The sequence below is a fragment of the Tachyglossus aculeatus genome, chromosome Y2 (genome assembly GCF_015852505.1).
Source record: "Tachyglossus aculeatus isolate mTacAcu1 chromosome Y2, mTacAcu1.pri, whole genome shotgun sequence".
Taxonomy (NCBI): Eukaryota; Metazoa; Chordata; class Mammalia; order Monotremata; family Tachyglossidae; genus Tachyglossus; species Tachyglossus aculeatus.
This window is the reverse complement of record NC_052094.1, coordinates 2,441,590-2,463,160: the sequence shown is the minus strand read 5'-3', so window position 1 is coordinate 2,463,160 and position 21,571 is coordinate 2,441,590. Positions and strand designations below refer to the sequence as shown.

Below are 21,571 nucleotides of genomic sequence, written 5' to 3'. Positions count from 1 at the left end.
GTTAAAAAAGTAGTTTAAATATTAACCATGCATAGTGATCACCAACTCTGCACAGAGCTCTGTATGAAGGAATTAGAAAATATGCTTCCTGGTTTTGAGAAAGTAATGGGGAGACGGAACTATACAATAGTCTAAAGTATGATTTAATATAAACGAATTGGAAGTCTTCTCTTTCTCACCATTCACTGCATTAGGAGCACTGTACTGTATGTTGGGAGCACTGTCAAAGTAGCAGATAATGGTGCTTGCTAGCAAGGAATACAAAAGGTTACCAGGGAACCAATTACCTTCATTTCTGAGCCCCTTTAGTTGTGAACTTCGAGGGCTACCACATTCTTTTGGCATAACAGCAGTGAAAAGTATCCGTCAGCTGCACTGATGAAAGGAACTAATCCTATAAGACCTATTTCTCAGAATGCCAAGCAGGCTGACCTAGCTGATCACAGCAACAAAAGCAAACATCACGTCAGTGATGAAGAACTTCTTAGTGATGACAACAAAAAGAGCAAAGTAGATGCAGCAAGAGCAGGGGCGAAACACAAATCTCAAGTGCTTTCTGGGCTGAAACAGGCCTGGGGTAGTACACAAGACAAGCTACAGGAATCTGATGCCACCAGAACTGAGAATTGGAAGAAAATACAGACAAGTACTGAAGAAAACTATTTCGTGACTCTATTGGGTAGGAAAGAACTCAAACTCAAAGCTACTATGCTGTCACACATGAATACACTTTGGCAATAATCCCTTTCAAAAGATATGTGCTTTGCCTCACAGTCTGAGTCCCCTTTCCCAAGTAAATATAGGCTATGGAACTCTCTACCACTTCTTAAAATTTATGAAAAGCTATGAGAATGGCTTCATGTAAGTGTCTGAGAAAAGCCATGTACTTGTTTAACCTGAGGAAGAGAGGGAGGGAAAAGGGGAAAGAGAGGAGAGGTGGATGAGGGGAAAGGGGGAAGGGAGACAGGAAAAGAGGTGAGTGGGAGGTGATGAGGAAGGACTGAAGGGAAAGAGGAAGATAGATGTTAAAATAAATTCAAGAAAATATGGTCCAAACAAATTTTCATTCTACTGGGCTTGATCTCATATTTTAAAATCTATTTTATGATAGCCAGTGAATCCTCAGTATTGGTGTTTTGCTTAGTAGAAATGAAGCTGTGGAATTTTGATATAAGAAAAGGAAAGTGCACATTTTTAGAACTTAGGGTAGTTGAGAAGCAGCATGTCTTAATGGAAAGAGCATGGACCTGGGAGTCAGAGGTCATGGGTGCTAATCCTGGCTCTGCCACTTGTCAGCTGTGTGACTTTGGGCAAGTCACTTAACTGCTCCGTGACTCAGTTTCCTCATCTGTAAAATGGAGATTAAGACTGTGAGCTGCACGTGGGACAACTTGATTACCTTGTATCTACCCCAGTGCTTAAAACAGTGCTTGGCACAAAGTAAGTTCTTAAAAATACCATTATTATTATTATATCCAGTCTTAAGGGTGGGGTTATTTTTTCAATAGAAAAAAAGTCATATATTTGTGTTGAGAAGGATCTTTTTTTAAACTGTTTAGGAAAGAAATCTTTAAAAATGTCCCAAACATTTAGATAACCTAAGCAAACTTTCAATTGTTTTTCCTTCACTGATTTCCTCTCCCCCTTCCAATATCAATTAATCAATCAACCAATCAGTGGTATTTGAGTGCTTACTGTGGAATCGGAACAATATCAAAAATTTTACCGATTCAATAAATTATTTTAAATGGGCTTTCACCTCCAAAGCATTTTTTTTTTATTTTGGAGAAGTGCCTGATGGGATCAATAACTGGACAGGAAATTGTATGGGAAATTATATTAGGCATTTATTAGCTCAAGAGGTCCTGAACTAGATACTAATAAAAATTGTGGTAGTTATAAAGCACTTACTGTGTGCCGAGCACTGTACTAAGTGCTGGAGTAGATATAGGATCATCAGTTCCCACATGGGGCTCACAGTCTAAGTAGGAGGAAAAACAGGTATTGACTCCCCATTTTGCAGATGAGGAAACTGAGGCCCCAGAAAAGTGATTTGCCAAAAGTCATACAGGAGACAAGTGATGGATCTGGGATTAGAACTCAGGTCCTCTGACCCCCAGGCCTGTACTCTTTCAACTAAGCCATGCTGCTTCTCCAATTCAATGCTACCAGGAGTCAAGGATCCTAATACTTTTCTCAACAACCTCTTTTGGAATTTACAGTAGAACCAGGGTTTTTTTTTCCTGTAGGAACTTTTTTTCAAGGACCTCTGTAAAGGGGGAGTTAATAAATACACATCTGTAGTAGTAGTAGTAGAATGGTCCATCAATTAGATAGTGGTGCTACTGATGGTTAGAGTTCGTCTGTGCACACTTTGGACGCCTTGTCCGTGAAAATAGAATACTGCACTTTTTTGGACATTGCCCACTTGGGCAAGAATTGCTCAGACATCAGAGGTCTAGTGGGGCTCCCAGCTCTGCCACTTCTCTGCTGCATGACCTTGGGGAAGTCACTTAACTTTACCATGCCTCAGCCACCTCATCTGTAAAATAGGCATCAAGATGGTGAGCCCCATGTGGGACATGGGCTGTGTCCAACCTATTTAGCTTAGTACAGTGCCTGGCATGTAGTAAGCACTGATATACTATAAAAAAATTTTGGTGGGGGGCAAGAAAGGGGAGGCAAAATATCACAATTCCCAGGAGGAGGTGCTATATAAACCATCAACCCCAGGGAAGTGTCCAAGGAAAGCAAGCAATTAGGAATAAGAGGAGAGAAACAGATTTTTTTTTTAAATTGGTCTGCTCCCACTCCCACTATCAGCAGCATATCAGGACCCTCAGGATATAGGTTCTGAATTACAGGGTCTGGATTGAACAATTTGGAGCCATCCCTAGAAGCAGTGTGGCCTAATGGATAGAGCACAGGCCTGGGAGTCAGAAGGACCTGGATTCTAATCCTAACTCTGCCATTTGTCTGCCACCATGTGACCTTGGGCCGTCACTTAACTTCTCTGGGCCTCAGTTACCTCATCTGTAAAATAGAGATTAAGACTAAGCCCACTGTTGGGTAGGGACTGTCTCTATATGTTGCCAACTTGTACTTCCCAAGCTCTTAGTACAGTGCTCTCCACACAGTAAGCGCTCAATAAATATGATTAATTGATTGACTGTGAGCTCCATGTGGGACAGGGACTGTGTCCAATCTGATTAGCTAGTATATACCCCATTGCTTAGCACAGTGCCTGACACACAGCAACCACTTAACAAATACCACCATTATTAACAAATACCGTAAAAAAACCCTCCTCTCTCCACCTTCACTCCTCCATGCCTGCCCCTCAGCATGACTGCCCGCCCCTCAGCATGGCTCAGTGGAAAGAGCACAGGCTTTGGAGTCAGAGGTCATGGCTTCAAACTCCGGCTCTGCCACTTGTCAGCTATGTGACTTTGGGCAAGTCACTTAACTTCCCTGTGCCTCAGTTTCCTCATCTGTAAAATGGGGATTAAGACTGTGAGCCCCCCGTGGGACAACCTGATCACCTTGTAACCTCCCCAGCGCCTAGAACAGTGCTTTGCACATAGTAAGCACTTAATAAATGCCATTCTTCTTATCATTATTATTACTATTAGGTGTCAACAGTTCTGAGACCTGTTAAGTAGGAGAAAAGCATTGCTAAGAAATGCATTTATTATCATTTGAATTCACATCCTCAGTCTCAGTTCCTGCTACATTAGCGACAGTGGTCATTTTTGGTGACATGAACTGCAGCCCTTTAACAATCCATTACAAGCAGTAACAATCCAGGGGACCACACATTTCCCATTTTGTGGTCACCAGGGATGATGACATTCAGCATGGGAGTTACCCACTTTTAGTGTTCCTGTTTAAAGTCTTTTCTTTTCATATAGTATGTATTAAGCACTTACTATTTATCAAACACCATTCTAAACGCTGGGGTTGATGCAAGGTAATTAGGTTGGACACAGTGCCCATTCTGCATGGGGCTCATAGCCTAAGTAGGAGGGAAAATAGGATAATGGGCACAGAGAAGTTAGGTGACTTGTCCAAAGCCACACAGCAAGCAAGTGGTGGAGCTGGTATTAGAACCTAGGTCCCCTGACCCTCAGGCTTGTGTCTTTCCATTAAGCCATATAGAATTAGAATTCATTAAGTAATCAAGAGAGCAATAAGAATCAACAGAAGTACAGTGACAGACAAATGAATTTAAATGAAGAAATGAAAATATGACACACACATATGAACTTCAGGAGCTGGAAGCTTTTCTATGAGTGATATTTCTGGATTTTCTTTTTTATCTTTAGATAACCCCACTCCTCAAGCCCCATTCGACCATAAGATTGTCATATCAAAGAAAGAAATGATCAGCAATTTATATTCTGTGAGCAGGACAAAAATTTTAGGAGGGTAAGTCCATATCTATCTTGCAAGCAACTTTTTGATGAAGGAACACTTTCTGAACCAAATAAGAGAATAAAAGCCACTGCCCTGTCTGCTAGCCTTTGGAAAGGTGATGTATAAAACATTTGAAAAGGCCACATATACTTCTGCATCAGTATTTTCGCTACAAGGCTAATATACTATTCAGATTTATACTGAATGCTAGAGTGTGTGAAATTCAATATCAAAATATCATCAAAATCATAATAATAGTAATAATAGTAGTAGTAGTAGTAGTAGTAGTGGTGGTGGTGGTGGTGGTGGTGGTGGTGGTGGTAGTAGTTAGTAGTAGTAGTAGTAGTAGTAGTAGTAGTAGTAGTAGTAGTAGTAGTAGTAGTAGTAGTAGTAGTAGTAGTAGTAGTAGTAGTAGTAGTAGTAGTAGTAGTAGTAGTAGTAGTAGTAGTAGTAGTAGTAGTAGTGGTAGTAGTGGTAGTGGTAATAGGGGTAAAGAACCACGGAAGCACAAGATATATTTCCTTCCAACAAGGATCCAAGTACTCATGGAAAGAAGAAATAATTTGCACTTCTAAGTTGATCACCACCTTTCAGAACTGGGTTTCTTGTTTTGTTATGGGCGGGGAATGTGTCTGCTAATTCTGTTGTGATGGTACTCTTCAAAGTCCTTCGTATAGTGCTGTGCACACAGTAAGCACTCAATAAATGCCACTGATTGATTGATTATTTCCCAAGCGCTTAGTACGGTGCTCTGCACACAGTAAGCACTCAATAAATACGATTCATTGATTATTTCACATTTTTGTTCTAGAGGATGCTTCGGCCAGGTCGACAAATGTGAAGAGAAAGCATCAGGCTTAAAATTAGCAGCCAAAATTATTAAAACCAGAGGTGCTAAGGAAAAGGTAAGTGTTGTGCCAACAGGAGATTTCTTTTCTCTTTTTATCATCGCAGAGTAATGAATACCTCAGACCCCTGAAATGTTACTTCCTTCCCCGGATGATGTGAAGAATGAAATATTATTCAGCTATACAATGCCTTTGAATCCAAAAATGACATTGCTCTAGTCATGGAATAGTATGTGTTCCTATTTCCTTATCTTCTTTCTTCTTATTCCTCCACCTCAAAGCCTAACATCTATAGCATGGTTATTTTCCCTCCTATCTTACGGTAACCACTGCTTTGCAACTAGGATTTAGAAACCATCCTGATGTTCCGTTCCCTTTCAAAGGTCTCAAGATTGAGGCTGTCTTGTGACTGATCAGTCAATGAATGAAACTTAAAGAGGGCTTACCATGTGTACAGCACTGTACTAAGCACTTGGAAAAGTACGGTGCAATGGAGTTGGTAGATATGAGCCCTGCCTGCAAGAGGTTTACAGTCTAGATGGGGTCCAAATCCTTGAGATTCTGTAACAGGGAGTGATTATGCTGTGAACTGAGAGAGAAGCAAGCTGTGATACTTTTGCAATACTAAGATTCTGTTTACTCTTCATTCAAGCTGTAAATAGCAAAAATCAAACTTAAGCAAGGTTCTTTCTGGCTGCTCTGAGAATCCCAAAATGACTGCAATAGAAAAGGTATCATTTGAACTGGAATAAAGGTTTTAGGTTATTAACTAAGTGGTTCAGAGAGTGTGTCCAAGGATCAGAGTGCAGTGTTTACTACAATATATTAAATAAAGCCAGGTTAAATAAATATTATTACTATTAATCAGCAGACTGGAGGAAAGAGAGAGCACTTAAAATGTGTCAAGAAATTATTTAATTTATTTAATTATTTAATCTAAATAATGATTGATAGAATTGATAAAGCCTCCTTACCATAAAGCACTCAATCAATTTGGCCCCTCCTACCTTATCTCCCTGGTTTCATCCTACAACCCAGCCTGCACACTTTGCTCCTCTAATGCCAACCTACTCACTGTACCTTGATCTCATCTGTCTCACTGCTGACCACTCGCCCATATCCTGCCTCTGGCCTGCAGTGCCCTCCTTCTTCATATCTGATATACAATCACTCTACCCACCTTCAAAACCTTATTAAAAGCATATTTCCCCCAAGAGGCCTTCCCCAACTAAGACCCCATTTCCTCTTCTCCTACTCCCTTTTGCATCACCCTTGAGCTAGGATTTTCACCCTTTGTTCACCCCTCCCTCAGCGCCATAGCACTGATATACATATCCATAATTTAATTTATGTATTTATATTAATTTCTATCTCCCCCTCTAGACAGCAAGCTCCTTGTGGGCAGGGATCCTGTCAACCAACTCAGTTATATTGTACTCTTTCTAGCACTTAGTATAGCGTTCTGCACACAATAAGCACTCAATAAATGCAGTTGATCGATTGATTCAGTGCAGCTCAGGTTGGGGTGGAGTTTGATGGTAATACTGTCCATCCTAGTGTGGCTGGGACTTGCACAGGAGGAGCAAGCTGGGAGGCAGTAGTAACAATATCTATTGAACACCTCTGTTGTACTAAGCACTGAACAAAAATACAAAAGAAGACTGAAACCAGGTCCTTGTCTTTGAGGAGCTTTCAAAATCTAGAGGGAAGAGGGAGAAAGATAGCCACATATACACACTGGTCCCTCAACTCCCCCAGAACAACAAAAACCATCAACCTGCTACAAAATAAAAAGTGCAAAGCCCTAGTGGCATGAAATTGAAGGAGACAGATGTCAGAACCATACAGAAGATTTACAGAAATGTAAGCACATGGGGAGCTGGAGTTAACTTGGCCATGGGAGAGTTGTGTTTCAAAGCTGGGAAAGGATACAAGATGATGTAGAGGATGTGAGAAGGGTGGAGGGGATGGAATTGTCTTCCCAGGAAGGGGAAAAGCTGATACAACGTTTTGGGACACAGTGGAGTCAGAGGAACAGAAAGCTGTTTCATTGGGCAGGGTAAAGAAACTGAATAGCTGGAAGGATGGCTGTTAGGTATTGAGGAGTCAGTTGGAGAATCACTTTAGAATGAATGTGTGGCAGTGGGGATCCACCCAGGGGCAGATGACACTTGAGAAAGACGATTTCCCCTTTTAGACTACAAGGTAAATGTAGGCAGCGAACGTGTCTGACGACTCAGTTATATTGTATTCTCCCAAGCACTTAGTGCAATGCTCTGTAATCAGTCGATCAATCACTGGTATTTATTGAGAGCTTACTATGTGCAGAGTGCAAAAGTTCCAGTAATCCAGTCAGGTATTGGGTCTTAGATTATTTTCCTTGTTATCACTCATCTCAAACTCCAAATGGCAACGAACATAAATGGCCTCTAATTATCAAATAATCCCCTCGCCCCCAGTTTATTCTAAATGTCTCACTGAAAATTCCTAAGAAACCCAATGATGCACAGCTTCACAATACCAGTAAGCAGTGAGTGGAACATAAACTATTCATTCACCACGTGGCTTTGTTCAGTGATGAGTGTACCTCTTTTGTTGCTGGCATTAAACCAATTATATGTTCAGGCAAATTAAAATGTATCTCCTCCCTATGTAACCATGGAACTAAGGTTCTTGAAGTCAAACTGGAACAGTTACCAATTATGTCTAATAGCAGCCCCCAAATGGCTTTTCAATTAAGCCATCATCATATCAACCCTTCTTATGAAAGTAGCACTCAATTGATGTAGCAGAGATGGTTAATTTTAGGGACATTCATTACATCACTCATTCAGTAGTATTTATTGAGCACCACCAGTGTGCAAAACACCATACGAGGCACTTGAGAGAGTACAATAAATGTAAAAGTGAAGGAATGGAGAGAGGTATAACGCAGCTTCAAAAATATTGCAACAGATCAAAAAATATCAATATAGCAAATTGTGTGTTATCATGAGTAGCTTTGAGGAAAACATCTTTTTAAAAGCAGATGTAATCACTTAGTGTGAAAACTGATCTTGTGATAATTTACATTCCCAAATTTCTTCACATACATTTTTTCCCTTTTCAGTGTGGATGGTGGAGAGCTGTTTGACAGAATTATTAATGAAAATTACAATTTAACCCAACTGTATACCATCGTGTTCATAAAATAGATCTGGAAGGGGGTGAAGTATATGCATCAAATGTACATTCTTCATTTAGATTTAAAGGTAGAGTGCATACCATTGTTAAACTGTCCCTGTATGTCCCCTGGGAGAGGCTACTGGTGGGGCCTGAAAGTTTTAGATAGAAACCTGGTGCCAATCAGATTTCTTGCTATAACTGGAAATAACACTTCCTTGAGCTTCTCCCTTCCTTCTGGACTATTCTTATGGTGTCAGTTACTTATTAGCTCCCATTCTTCTCTTGTCCAGAAATTCACTATATTTCCTACAAGGTAGCCTGGGTACAATGCCTCCCTGCAGAATCAGTCCCCTTCAGTCTCCTCCACTGTGTTGGGAGGGTTTTTTCTCAGCCAAAATTCCCCTAGTTACCACGAAAAACAAAACCAAATAACCAGGACCCAAGATGTCAAACTCAATTTTGTTGGTGGTCCAGATTTCTTCTTTTGAAATACTGATGTTCAGAGGGCGGGAAAGTGGGAGGAGGGAGTCACTCTAAGTGTGTTGGAGGAAAATGTCACATTCCTTCATTTTGGTTTTGAGTGCACTCTCTGTTCCCAGTGTTTTGGTGATTTTTTTTTTTTTTTACAATGTGGTTGGATGAGCGAGAAGCTTCAGAAAGGGGAGCTTATATGAAAAGAGGGGTTGAACATATACTCAGAAAACAAACCAGGAGAAAGTGCCTAGTCTAGCTGCCTAGCTCTATTCGTCCATCACCACCCCCTCTACCTGCCATACTTTCATTCTAAACAGGAACTGACTACAAACTTTTTCCGAAGAAAAAATAACCCACTTCCTCCATAACCCTCATTCCTTTTCTCATCTCTCTCACTCCCTTTCTTTTTCTATCTCTTTCCCCTCATAGTAAGTGCTTAAGGAGTACCATAAAATATTATTTATGGGCACCTGCTGCATGCAAATAATAATAATAATGTTGGTATTTGTTAAGTGCTTCCTTTGTGCCCAGCACTGTTCTAAACGCTGGGGAGGATACAAGGTGATCAAGTTGTCCCATGTGGGGCTCACAATCTTAATCTCCATTTTACAGATGAGGGAACTGAGGCCCAGAGAAGTTAAGTGACTTGCCCAAAGTCACACAGCTGACAAATCCCAGTGGAGCCAAGATTTGAACTCCCAAGCCTATGCTGCTTCTCTAGTATCACTGTATAATATCATTGAACTAAGTGCTTCAGAGAATACAGTAGAATTAGTAGAGAAGATCTCTTACCTCCAGGAGCTCTCAGTCTAGCAAGGAAGGCAGACACTAAAATAAATGTCATGTAGGAAGAAGGGGGAAAAAAGAGTATTTATGAGTTACTCCTTAATAGGGTAATACTATGAGAGGTTGTGAGTACTAAGTGCTTAGAAAGTGCAGGTATGCTGATGTGATATGCTGGGTTCTAATCTCTGCTCCACCACTTACCTGCTGTGTGACTTTGGGCAAGTTCCTTAATTTCTCTGTGTCTCAGTTCCCTCATCTACAGAATGGGGATTCAGTACCTGTTCTCCCTTCTACTTACACTCAGAGCCCCATGCGGATTCTGATTATCTTATATCTACCCCAGTTTACCACTACCACGGTGCTAGTACCGTGCTTTGCACATTATGAGTGCTTAACAGAAACCATTATTATCATTATTATTATTGTTATTATTTGACAATTGGAAGGATATAAACAGGAAGATTAGAAATCAATTTGGGAAAGTCTCCTAGAGGAGATATGGTATTGGAGAAACAGTGTGGCTCAGTAGAAAGAGCACGGGCTTGGGAGTCAGAGGTCATGGGTTCTAATCCTGGTCTGCCACTTGTCAGCTGTGTGACTTTGGGCAATTCACTTAACTTCTCTGAGTCTCAGTTACCTCCTCTGTAAAATGGGGATTAAGACTGTGAGCCCCACGTGGGACAACCTGATCAACTTCTATCCCTCCCAGAGCTTAGAACACTGCTTCATACATAGTAAGCGCTTAACACATGCCATTATTATTCTTATTATTATTGAGCTGCCAGATGTGAAGGGTGAGGGAGTGAGAGGCAGGAGGGGAGGACATAAATTAAGAGGTCAGTGATAAGGGTGATAAGAACAAGGTACTGTGAGTAGGTTGTCTTGAGTAGAGCAAAGTGTATGAGCTTGGGTGAATTGGGAGAGGATTGAGGATAAATTCTGGGGAGAGAGCTGATTGAGGGCCTTAAAGCCAGTGGTCAGGCATTGATGTGGAGAGGAACGGGCACTCATCAGAGCTACTTGAGGAGGGTGACCAAAACGATGCTTCAGTAAAATGATCCGGGCTGCAGAGTACATTAAGGACTGGAAGGAGGAGAAAGGCTAGAATCAGAGAGGTCAGTGAGAAATATGATCATAATAATAATGGTATTTGTTAAGTGCTTACTTCGCACATCCTACTGAATACTGATTTTCTAATCAGAATTAGAAAATAATCTGCCTGTTAGTTAAAAGTCTCAGGATTCCCTGGCAAGAATATGGAAAGTCAAAGTCTCTTTCCTTGTGCTAAGCCATATCTGTGTTGAATAAAGATATCACTGTCTAAGCAGAAGTGAACTCCTCGATGAACAGCACAAAGATGGTCTTTCAAATAGTGTAGAAGGTATATTGAAATATTTGGCTAAACCCAAGACGACCCCTAGGAGCCCACTTTGTGAGGAGAATTATTTTTCACTTCCTTCCCTTGACCAGCCTGTGTCTGACCGTCTGTCTTTTATTGAACTGCAAAGCCATGAGGAGAGAAAAGTATTGTTGGCAGAGAATCTGCCTCCTCAAACATCACATAATTAAAGAAAAAAATACCCATAAAGACAAACAAGCACAAAGAGGAAAGCCTTGCTGTGCTTCCACTGGGTTGTTGTTTTTTTGTGGGGGTTATATTTTTTTTCCATCTTGGTTCAAGGACAATTACCAAAATGCATTCATGTCTCTTTTTTCTGGCAGCCAGAGAACATACTGTGTGTGAATCGTGATGCCAAACAAATAAAACTTATAGATTTTGGATTGGTGAGAAAGTAGGTCTGGAAACATGGGTTAGTCAAAGTATTAGGATAAGGAAGCAACATCAGTACTCTACTTTGCTTAAGAAAAATCTGTCCTTTATTTTGCACTTCCATTTAGAATAACTTTAAATCAATCAGTCACATTTATCGAATGCTTACTGTATGCAGAGCACTGTACTAAGCACCTGTTAGAGTACAATATACAGGTTTGATAGGTTTCCTGCCTAGAACTAGCTACAACATACTCTTTCCCCCTGGGGTTGAGTGGGTTTAGAATTCATTACTTTTTACCAAAGAAAACATTTTCAGTCATGAAAAACAGAAACTATTCAGATTGAGATTATCTCCTTTCTGTTGTTCGATCAATCAGGCAGTGGTATTTGAGTGTTTCCTATGTGCAAAACACTGTACTAAGCATTTGCAAAACTAGGTACAATGCAGTAGGAGTTGGTAGGCATGATCCCTGCTCATGAGGAGACTACTGGGGAAGGCCGACATTAAAGTAAATTAGAAATATTTTGTAGGTCTATTGTATGCCTCATGGAAATGTTTGTGAGGAATGATGTTGAGGGGCAGGATGATGGAGAACAGCTGGGTCCTTTTTCCCCCAGGTTGTAACCTAAGGAATAGGGATGCACACTTGGGAGGGTGGGATGGCCTCTTGTGGTAATGCTGTTCTTCTCCCCTGGGTCACTGCTTAAAAGCAGATCTAAAAGGCCACAGCAGGAGGGAATGTAGTTTGCTGTAGGATCCATGGCCACCACCGGGCAGGGGATTCAGTGCAAGAAACACTGAAGCAGCGTGACCTATTGGGAAGAAAACAGACCTGGGAATCTGAGGACCTGGGTTCTAATCCCCGCTCCACCACTTGTCTGCTGTACAATTTGGGCAAGTCACTTAACTCCTCTGCATCTCAGTTCCCTCATCTGTAAAATGGAGATTAAACTGGGAGCCCCTTGTGGGGCTTGGACTGTGTCCAATCTGATTATTCATTCGTTCAGTCAGTCAGTCAGTCATATTTATTGAGCACTTACTGTGTGCAGAACACTGTACTAAGTGCTTGGGAAGTACAAGTTGGCAACATATAGAGATGGTCCCTACCCAACAGCGGGCTCACAGTCTAGAAAGGGGAGAGAGACAACAAAACAAAACATATTAATAAAATAAAGTAAATAGAACAAATACATACAAATAAAATAAATAAAAAATAGAGTAATAAATACGTACAAACATATATACCTATATACAGGTGCTGTGAGGAAGGGAAGGAGGTAAGGCGGGGGGGATGGTGAGGGGGAGCAGAGAGAGGAAGGAGGGGGCTCAGTCTGGGAAGGCCTCCTGGAGGAGGTGAGCTCTCAGTAGGGCTTTGAAGGGAGGAAGAGAGTGAGCTTGGCGGATGTGTGGAAGGAGGGCATTCCAGGCCAGGGGGATGATGTGGGCCGGGGGTCAATGGCGGGACAGCCGAGAATGAGGCACAGTGAGGAGATCAGCGGCAGAGGAGTGGAGGGTGCAGGCTGGGCTGTAGAAGGAGAGAAGGGAGGTGAGGTAGGAGGGGGCGAGGTGATGAAGAGCCTTGAAGCCAAGGGTGAGGAGTTTTTGCCTGATGTGTAGGTTGATTGGTAGCCACTGGAGATTTTTGAGGAGGGGAGTATCATGCCCAGAGCATTTCTGGACAAAGACGATCCAGGCAGCAGTGTGAAGTATGGATTGAAGTGGGGAGAGACGGGAGGATGGGAGATTGGAGAGGAGCCTGATGCAGTACTCCAGTCAGGATAGGATGAGAGATTGAACTAGCAGGGTAGTGGTTTGGATCGAGAGGAAAGGGCGGATCTTGGCAATGTTATGGAGCTGAGACTGGCTGGTTTTGGTGATGGATTGGATGTGAGGGGTGAACAAGAGAGTGGAGTCGAGGATGACACCAAGGTTGTGGGCTTCTATGTCAAAACCTGGGGCTACCTGGGGTAGAAAGAGAGGACTGTGAGCCCCATGTGGGAAAGTGGCTGTGAACCACCCGACAATTTTGTATCTACCCTGTGCTTAATACCATGCTTGTCCATACTAAGCACTTAAAAAATAATATTAGGAAGCCAACAGGAGCTATTCCATCTGAGAAATTAGGGAGAGGGCAGTTGCCCTTTCCTGCCACCCAGGCTGCCAAACGCCACTGTGTCCAGGTCTCTCCTCTGGCTGCAGATGGCAAGAGCCTCGGGACCCCCTCTTCCAAGAAGACCGGCTCCCCCCGCGTCCATCAGAAGCCCAGTGCCATTCCAGGTTCTGCCGGACGGTGAAGCCATCACCGTGAATCATCATCATCAATCGTATTTATTGAGCACTTACTGTGTGTAAAGCACTGTATTAAGCGCTTGGGAAGTACAAATTGGCAACATATAGAGACAGTCCCTACCCAACAGTGGGCTCACAGTCTAAAAGGGGGAGACAGAGAACAAAACCAAACATACCAACAAAATAAAATGAATAGAATAGATATGTACAAGTAAAATAAATAAATAAATAAATAAATAAATAAATAAATAAATAAATAGAGTAATAAATATGTACAAACATATATACATATATACAGGTGCTGTGGGGAAGGGAAGGAGGCAATATGTGGGGATGGAGAGGGGGACGAGGGGGAGAGGAAGGAAGGGGCTCAGTCTGGGAAGGCCTCCTGGAGGAGGTGAGCTTTCAGTAGGGCCTTGAAGGGAGGAAGAGAGCTAGGTAGGTGGATGGGCAGAGGGAGGGCATTCCAGGCCCGTGGGATGACGTGGGCTGGGGGTCGATGGTGGGACAGGCGAGAACGAGGTACGGTGAGGAGATTAGCAGCAGAGGAGCGGAGGGTGTGGGGTGGGCTGTAGAAGGAGAGAAGGGAGGTGAGGTAGGAGGGGGCGAGGTGATGGACAGCCTTGAAGCCCAGGGTGAGGAGTTTCTGCCTGATGCGCAGATTAATTAGTAGCCACTGGAGATTTTTGAGGAGGGGAATAATATGCCCAGAGCGCTTCTGGACAAAAATAATCCGGGCAGCAGCATGAAGTATAGATTGAAGTGGGGAGAGACACGAGGATGGGAGATCAGAGAGAAGGCTGATGCAGTAGTCCAGACGGGATAGGATGAGAGCTTGAATGAGCAGGGTAGCGGTACGGATGGAGAGGAAAGGGCAGATCTTGGCAATGTTGCAGAGCTGAAACCGGCAGGTTTTGGTGACGGCTTGGATGTGAGGGGTGAATGAGAAAGCAGAGTCGAGGATGACACCAAGGTTGCGGGCTTGTGAGACGGGAAGGTTGGTAGTGCCGTCAACAGAAATGGGAAAGTCAGGGAGAGGGCAGGGTTTGGGAGGGAAGACAAGGAGTTCAGTCTTGGACATGTTGAGTTTTAGGTGGCGGGCGAGCCTGAAGAGAGGGGGAGAGAGCAGGGGCAGAGATGTAGATCTGGGTGTCATCAGCATAGAGATCATAGTTGAAGCCGTGGGAGTGAATGAGGTCACCAAGGGAGTGCGTGTAGATCGAGAACAGAAGGGGACCAAGCACTGAACCTTGGGGAACCCCCACAGTAAGAGGATAGGATGGGGGAGGAGGAGCCTGCAAAAGAGACTGAGAATGAATGACCGGAGAGATAAGAGGAGAACCAGGAGAGGATGGAGTCTGTGAAGCCAAGGTCAGATAGCGTGTTGAGGAGAAGGGGGTGGTCCACAGTGTCAAAGGCAGCTGAGAGGTCGTGGAGAATTAGGACAGGGTATGAGCCGTTGGATTTGGCAAGCAGGAGGTCATTGGTGACCTTTGAGAGGGCAGTTTCCGTGGAATGTAGGGGACAGAAGCCAGACTGGAGGGGATCGAGGAGAGAGTTGTTGTTGAGGAATTCTAGGCAGCGCATGTAGACAACTCGTTCAAGGAGTTTGGAAAGGAATGGTAGGAGGGAGATGGGCGATAACTAGAAGGTGAGGTGGGGTCAAGAGAGGGTTTTTTTAGTATGGGAGAGATATGGGCATGTTTGAAGGCGGAGGGGAAGGAACCAGTGGAAAGTGAGCGGTTGAAGATGAATGAGCTGGAGAATGAGATGAAGGTGAATGAGATGGAGATGGCCTTCCAGAGATTCTTTGGCTCCCAGCGGTAAGGGCTGGAGGTCTCTCCTCAGGGCGCCGCCACAGACGCCCGGGACTCCGTTCCCGAGAGGCCCGCCCGCCCGCCTTCACACCGCGTGGCCCCTGCTGCTCCCGGAAGGCTCCTCTCCTCCGAGCGCCGCCACAGACACCCCCTGCTCCCCCCCCACCCCCCACTTAAGCGACCTTCTTTATAGTGCCCCCCAACCCCCCTTCCCGGTCCAGTCCTGACTGACTCTCCGCCCCCCAACCCCGGGGAAAAGGCCCTTGTTATCACAAAGTTACATTAACGACAACCTCATTTGCACCTACTCAGCCTTCCTGTCCTGCCATCGACCCCCGGCCCACGTCCTCCCCCGGGCCTGGAATGCCCTCCCTCTGCCCATCCGCCAAGCTAGCTCTCTTCCTCCCTTCAAGGCCCTAGTGAGGGCTCACCTCCTCCAGGAGGCCTTCCCAGACTGAGCCTCTTCCTTCCTCCCCCCCTCGTCCCCCTCTCCATCCCCTGCATCTTACCTCCTTCCCTTCCCCACAGCACCTGTATATATGTATACATGTTTGGACATATTTATTACTCTATTTATTTATTTTACTTGTACATATCTATTCTATTTATTTTATTTTGTTAGAATGTTTGGTTTTGTTCTCTGTCTCCCCCTTCTAGACTGTGAGCCCACTGTTGGGTAGGGACTGTCTCTATATGTTGCCAGCTTGTACTTCCCAAGCGCTTAGTACAGTGCTCTGCACACAGTAAGCGCTCAATAAATACGATTGACTGATTGAGACAGGAAGGATGGTAGTGCTGTCAACAGTGATGGGAAAGTCAGGGAGAGGGCAGGGTTTGGGAGGGAGGATAAGGAGTTCAGTCTTGACCTTTTGAGTTTTAGATGGTGGGCAGACATCCAGATGGAGATGTCCTGAAGGCAGGAGGAGACGCAAGCCTGGAGGGAGGGAGAGAGAGAAGAGGCAGAGATGTAGATTTGAGTGTCATCAGCGTAGAGATGATAGTTGAAGCTGTGGGAGCGAATGAGTTCACCAAGGGAGTGAGTGTAGATAGAGAACAGAAGCGGACCAAGTACTGACCCTTGAGGAACCCCTACAGTAAGGAGATGGGAGGGGGAGGAGGAGCCCACAAAAGAGCCTGAGAATGAATGGCTGGAGAGATGAGAGGAGAACCAGGAGAGGACAGAGTGTGTGAAGCTAAGGTTGGATAGTGTGTTGAGGAGAAGGGGGTGGTTGACAGTGTCGAAGGCAGCTAAGACGTCGAGGAGGATTAGGATAGAGTATGAGCCATTGGATTTGGCAAGCATCTACCCCAGCTTAGTACAATGCCTGACACATAGTGCTTAATAAATACCATGAAAGAAGCAGCAAGATTTGATGGTGTCAAATAGAGAGAAAGGAAGGGGTGGAGAGGGAGTAACTCCCCTGTCTCAGGATCCCAAGGATTCTATTTCACTCCCATTAATCTTGGACAGGAGAGATGGGCTAATGTTGATAATTGAACTCTTAGGGTGTAGATTCAAGTTATTAACCATAGATCTATTTTCCTCTTTTCAGGAACTAAGCACTTAATACAGTGCTCTGCACAAATATAATGTTCAGTAAATACCATTGATTGATTGGAGAAAACTAAAATTAACTCGCTTCTGGGGGCAGTTGACCCACACTAAAAGAGGTGTTCCAGGAATGTGACATGTACTGAAATGTCCCCTTCCCAATTTCCTCCTTCCCCTTTTTTCCTTTGAATTGCAGATATATACCCAGAGAGAAGCTGAAAGTGAACTTCGGTACTCCTGAGTTCCTGGCTCCTGAAGTGGTGAGTTATGATTTTGTTTCCTTTCCCACTGATACGTGGACATTGGTGTCATGACCCATATGCTGTAATTAGGCTGCCAATCAGCCTCCTTAAAATGTCTCCCATCCTTATAGATCACAATTGCTCTTTGCTCTTCTGAAAACAAATAATTATGAACTTGACAGCACTACTTGCTTCTGTGAAACAAGCACCCTAAACACTACTAGTCAGTCAGTCAATCATATTTATTGAGCACTTACTGTGTGTAGAGCACTGTACTAAGTGCTTGGGAGATCAGACAAATACCCTGCTAATTACAAATAACAATTGTTATTTATTAAACACTTGCCATATGCCAAATGCTGCACTAAGCACTGGGGCAGATACAAGTTAATAGGTCAGACACAGTCCCAGTCCTATATGGGTCTTACTGTCTAAGTAGGAGGGTGAACACGTATTTAATTCCCCTTTTACAGATGAGGAAACTGAGGCACAAAGAAATTAAGTGGCTTGCCAAGGTCACCCAGCAGGCAAGGGGGCGCAGCTGGGATTAGAACTCAGGGCCTCTTACTACCAGGCCAAGGACTTCCACTAGGCCACCCAACTTGTCCTTTAGATGTTGGGAGCATTCCACTGGGTTTGGTGTCAGTACACTTGGTAAATCATATTATACCTTCTTCAGCAGCCAAGACAATAATCACTAAAAAAAAATTCAGAGCAAATCTCTGACAACCTTAAGGAACCTTTGAAAAGTGTCACTGATAATAGCATTTTTCCCTTTCTTCTTTCACCCCACTACACTTCACTACTGTGCCAAACCTGGCCCTCCCAAGAACTTGATCATTCTTTGGACTGTACCCCCAGACTCAGGCTTCTGAAGAAACTTTATCTTACCACCTTTCCTATACATTATGAAAATTGGGGGCGGGGGCTGGGGGGTGAGGGTAGGCACAAAATACTTATCCCCCTCACCAAACCAAAAGCAATCCATAGTGAGTGTCTCCAAAAATTAGAAAGAGACCGCAGATTTCATCACCTGTAGCCTGATTAGCTAATGGAATCCAAGATGTCAGTCAATTTAAACAAGATTTTTTCCAACTTTTACTGAAAAGGAAAAATAGGTCACTCATGGCATCAGAAAGAGGGTGAGCAGTTTTATTCTGAATTTTGGAGGATTGCTATGCCCCCCCTCCCCCCCACCACCGCCATGCCCCATAATTATATGGCTGTCAGCTCAAAAATACATTTTTGTAACAGACTTTGAGTGATTTTTCTGTTTCTGCATGCATTAATCTTTAAGGCTTAGCAGACTATCTTCCTTCCTGGGTGAAGATGATGCTGAGACCCTCAACAACATCCTAGCTTGCAGATGGAATTTAGAAGATGAGGAATTCCAAAATATTTCTGAGGAGGCCAAGGAGTTCATCTCAATGCTTCTGATTGAGTTCTATAACTTAGAACAGAATATCAGAAACACTAGTGTTTCTTATCTCTTATCTTTCTGTTTGTTCATTCTCAGTCTCTTTTACAGGCTCCTCCTCCCCCTCCCATCCCCTTACTGTGGGGGGTCCTCAAGGTTCAGTTCTTGGTCCCCTTCTGTTCTCTATCTACACTCACTCCCTTGGTGACCTCATTCACGCCCACGACTTCAACTATCATCTCTACGCTGATGACACCCAAATCTACATCTCTGCCCCTGCTCTCACAGGTTTCATCATTTGAGTACCTGTATTTCAGGGAAGTCTTTAGTAACCTATGGGGGTTCCCCAAGGTTCAGTGCTTGGTCCCCTTCTGTTCTCGATCTACACTCACTCCCTTGGTGACCTCATTCGCTCCCACGGCTTCAACTATCATCTCTATGCTGATGACATCCAGATCTACATCTCTGCCCCTGTTGTCTCCCCCTCTCTGCAGGCTCGCATCTCCTCCTGCCTTCAGAACATCTCCATCTGGATGTCTGCCTGCCATCTAAAACTCAACATGTCCAAGACTGAACTCCTTATCTTCCCTCCCAAACCCTGCCCTCTCCTTGACTTTCCCATCACTGTTGACGGCACTACCATCCTTCCTCTATCACAAGCCCGCAACCTTGGTGTCATCCTCGACTCTGCTCTCTCGTTCACCCCTCATATCCAAGCTGTCACCAAAACCTGCCAGTCTCACCTCCGCAACATTGCCAATATCCGCCCTTTCCTCTCCACCCAAACTGTTACCCTTCTTGTTCAAGCTCTCATCCTATCCCATCTGGACTACTGTATCAGCCTCCTCTCCGATCTCCCATCCTCTTGTCTCTCCCCACTTCAATCCATACTTCACGCGCTGCCCAGATTGTCTTTGTCCAGAAATGCTCTGGGCATGTTACTCCCCTCCTCAAAAATCTCCAGTGGCTACCAATCAACCTACGCATCAGGCAGAAACTCTCACGCTCGGCTTCAAAGCTCTTCATCACCTCGCCCCCTCCTACCTCACCTCTCTTCTGGCTTCTACAGCCCACCCTGCACCCTCCACTCCTCTGCCACTAATCTCCTCACCGTGCCTCGTTCTCACCTGTCCAGCCATCGACCCCCAGCCCACATCATCCCCCTGTCCTGGAATGCCCTCCCTCTGCCCATCCACCAAGCTCGCTCTCTTCCTCCCTTCAAGGCCCTACTAAGAGCTCACCTCCTCCAGGAGGCCTTCCCAGACTGAGCCCCCTCCTTCCTCTCCCCCTCCACCCCTTCTCTATCGCCCCCGCCTTACCTCCTTCCCTTCCCCACAGCACCTGTATATATGTATATATGTTTGTACATATTTATTACTCTATTTATTTATTTATTTTACTTGTACATATCTATTCTATTTATTTTATTTTGTTAATATGTTTTGTTTTGTTCTCTGTCTCCCCCTTCTAGACTGTGAGCCCACTGTTGGGTAGGGACCATCTCTATATGTTGCCAACTTGTACTTCCCAAGCGCTTAGTACAGTGCTCTGTACACAGTAAGCGCTCAATAAATATGATTGATTGATTGATTGATTTATAGTGTACCAGAACTATCTGGTCAGGTGAATATTATGTAGAATCCCCATAATCACATATGTGTTTTATTTATCTATTTCTTTACATTATTGTCTCCTTCTCTAGACTGTAAGCTCATTGGGAGCTAGGAGTGTCTACCAATTTACACTCAAGAGCTTAGTGCAGTGCTCCACAAAAATTAGGTACTCAATAAATATCAATGATGATGACACATTTCCAAAGAATACATGCCATGCTTTCACTGGTACAAATGGGCTTGTCTTCTGTTTGCTATTATATGAAAACAGTACTTATTAAGCAATTAATGCAGAGAAATGTACTACGTACTTGAGAGAGATCAATACATTTGGTAGACACAATCTCCTCAAGTTGCTTGCAGTCTAGTGGATTTACAAGTCTGGTTTCCAGAGCTTTCAGTCAGGTGAACAAAAAAGAGCAACTGCTAAATAAAAATGGTTTCAATCTTATAATTACAGAGCTGTGGAAAGGAGGTCAAAAGACCCCCTGGTCTAATTATTTACCTCAAGTGGATCCATATCTCAGGCACTAAATAGACAGTTGCCAATCCTCTTTTTAGAAATCTCCAGAAATAGTGATTAAAAAAACCTCATGTCTTTAAATTTAGATGTGTTTCTTTGTGTCTAACCAAACTCTCTTTCACAGCTTCTTAGATCCCTCTTCTCATTCTGGGGATAATTCAAAACGTTCTAAATTATCACATGCCCCACCATAGCTCTCCCCACCTTCAAAGCTTTCTGAATGATCACCTTTGAAGCTTTGAAGGTGGGGCAAGCTATGGTGGGGCATGTGTAGTGGCAGAGTGTGGAGGTTATTATTTAGAGTTAGGTTAGCCCAAGAATAAGTAGGTCAGTCGGTCAGTCAGTCAGTCAACCAGCCAGTCAGTCAGAGTGTGGAGGTTATTAGTTAGAATTAGGTTAGTCCAAGAATGAGTCAGTCAGTTAGTCAGTCAGTCAGTCAGTCAGTCATATTTATTGAGAGCTTACTGTGTGCAGAGCACTGTATTAAGAACTTGGGAGAGTACAATATAAAGATAAATCCAACATACCTAGACACATCCCCTGCCCATAACAAGCTTACAGTCTGGGGGGCAGGGGGGCTCAGACGTTACTCTAAGTAAATAAATTACAGATATGTACATATGTGCTGTGGGGCTGGGAGTGGGGGATGAATAC

The 21,571-nt window shown here is 43.8% G+C and overlaps 1 protein-coding gene across 1 annotated transcript; it reads left to right on the top strand.

Moving 5' to 3' along the window:
- The first annotated feature begins 851 nt into the window (after nt 1-851).
- Nucleotides 852-21,023, top strand: MYLK4 (myosin light chain kinase family member 4). Its single transcript, XM_038768079.1, is given in 10 exon segments — nt 852-861; nt 4,326-4,428; nt 5,228-5,325; nt 5,388-5,493; nt 8,374-8,515; nt 11,412-11,482; nt 17,319-17,419; nt 17,422-17,446; nt 18,662-18,864; nt 21,004-21,023. Coding segments are annotated over 10 exon segments (879 nt in total).
- Nucleotides 21,024-21,571: the final 548 nt, after the last annotated feature.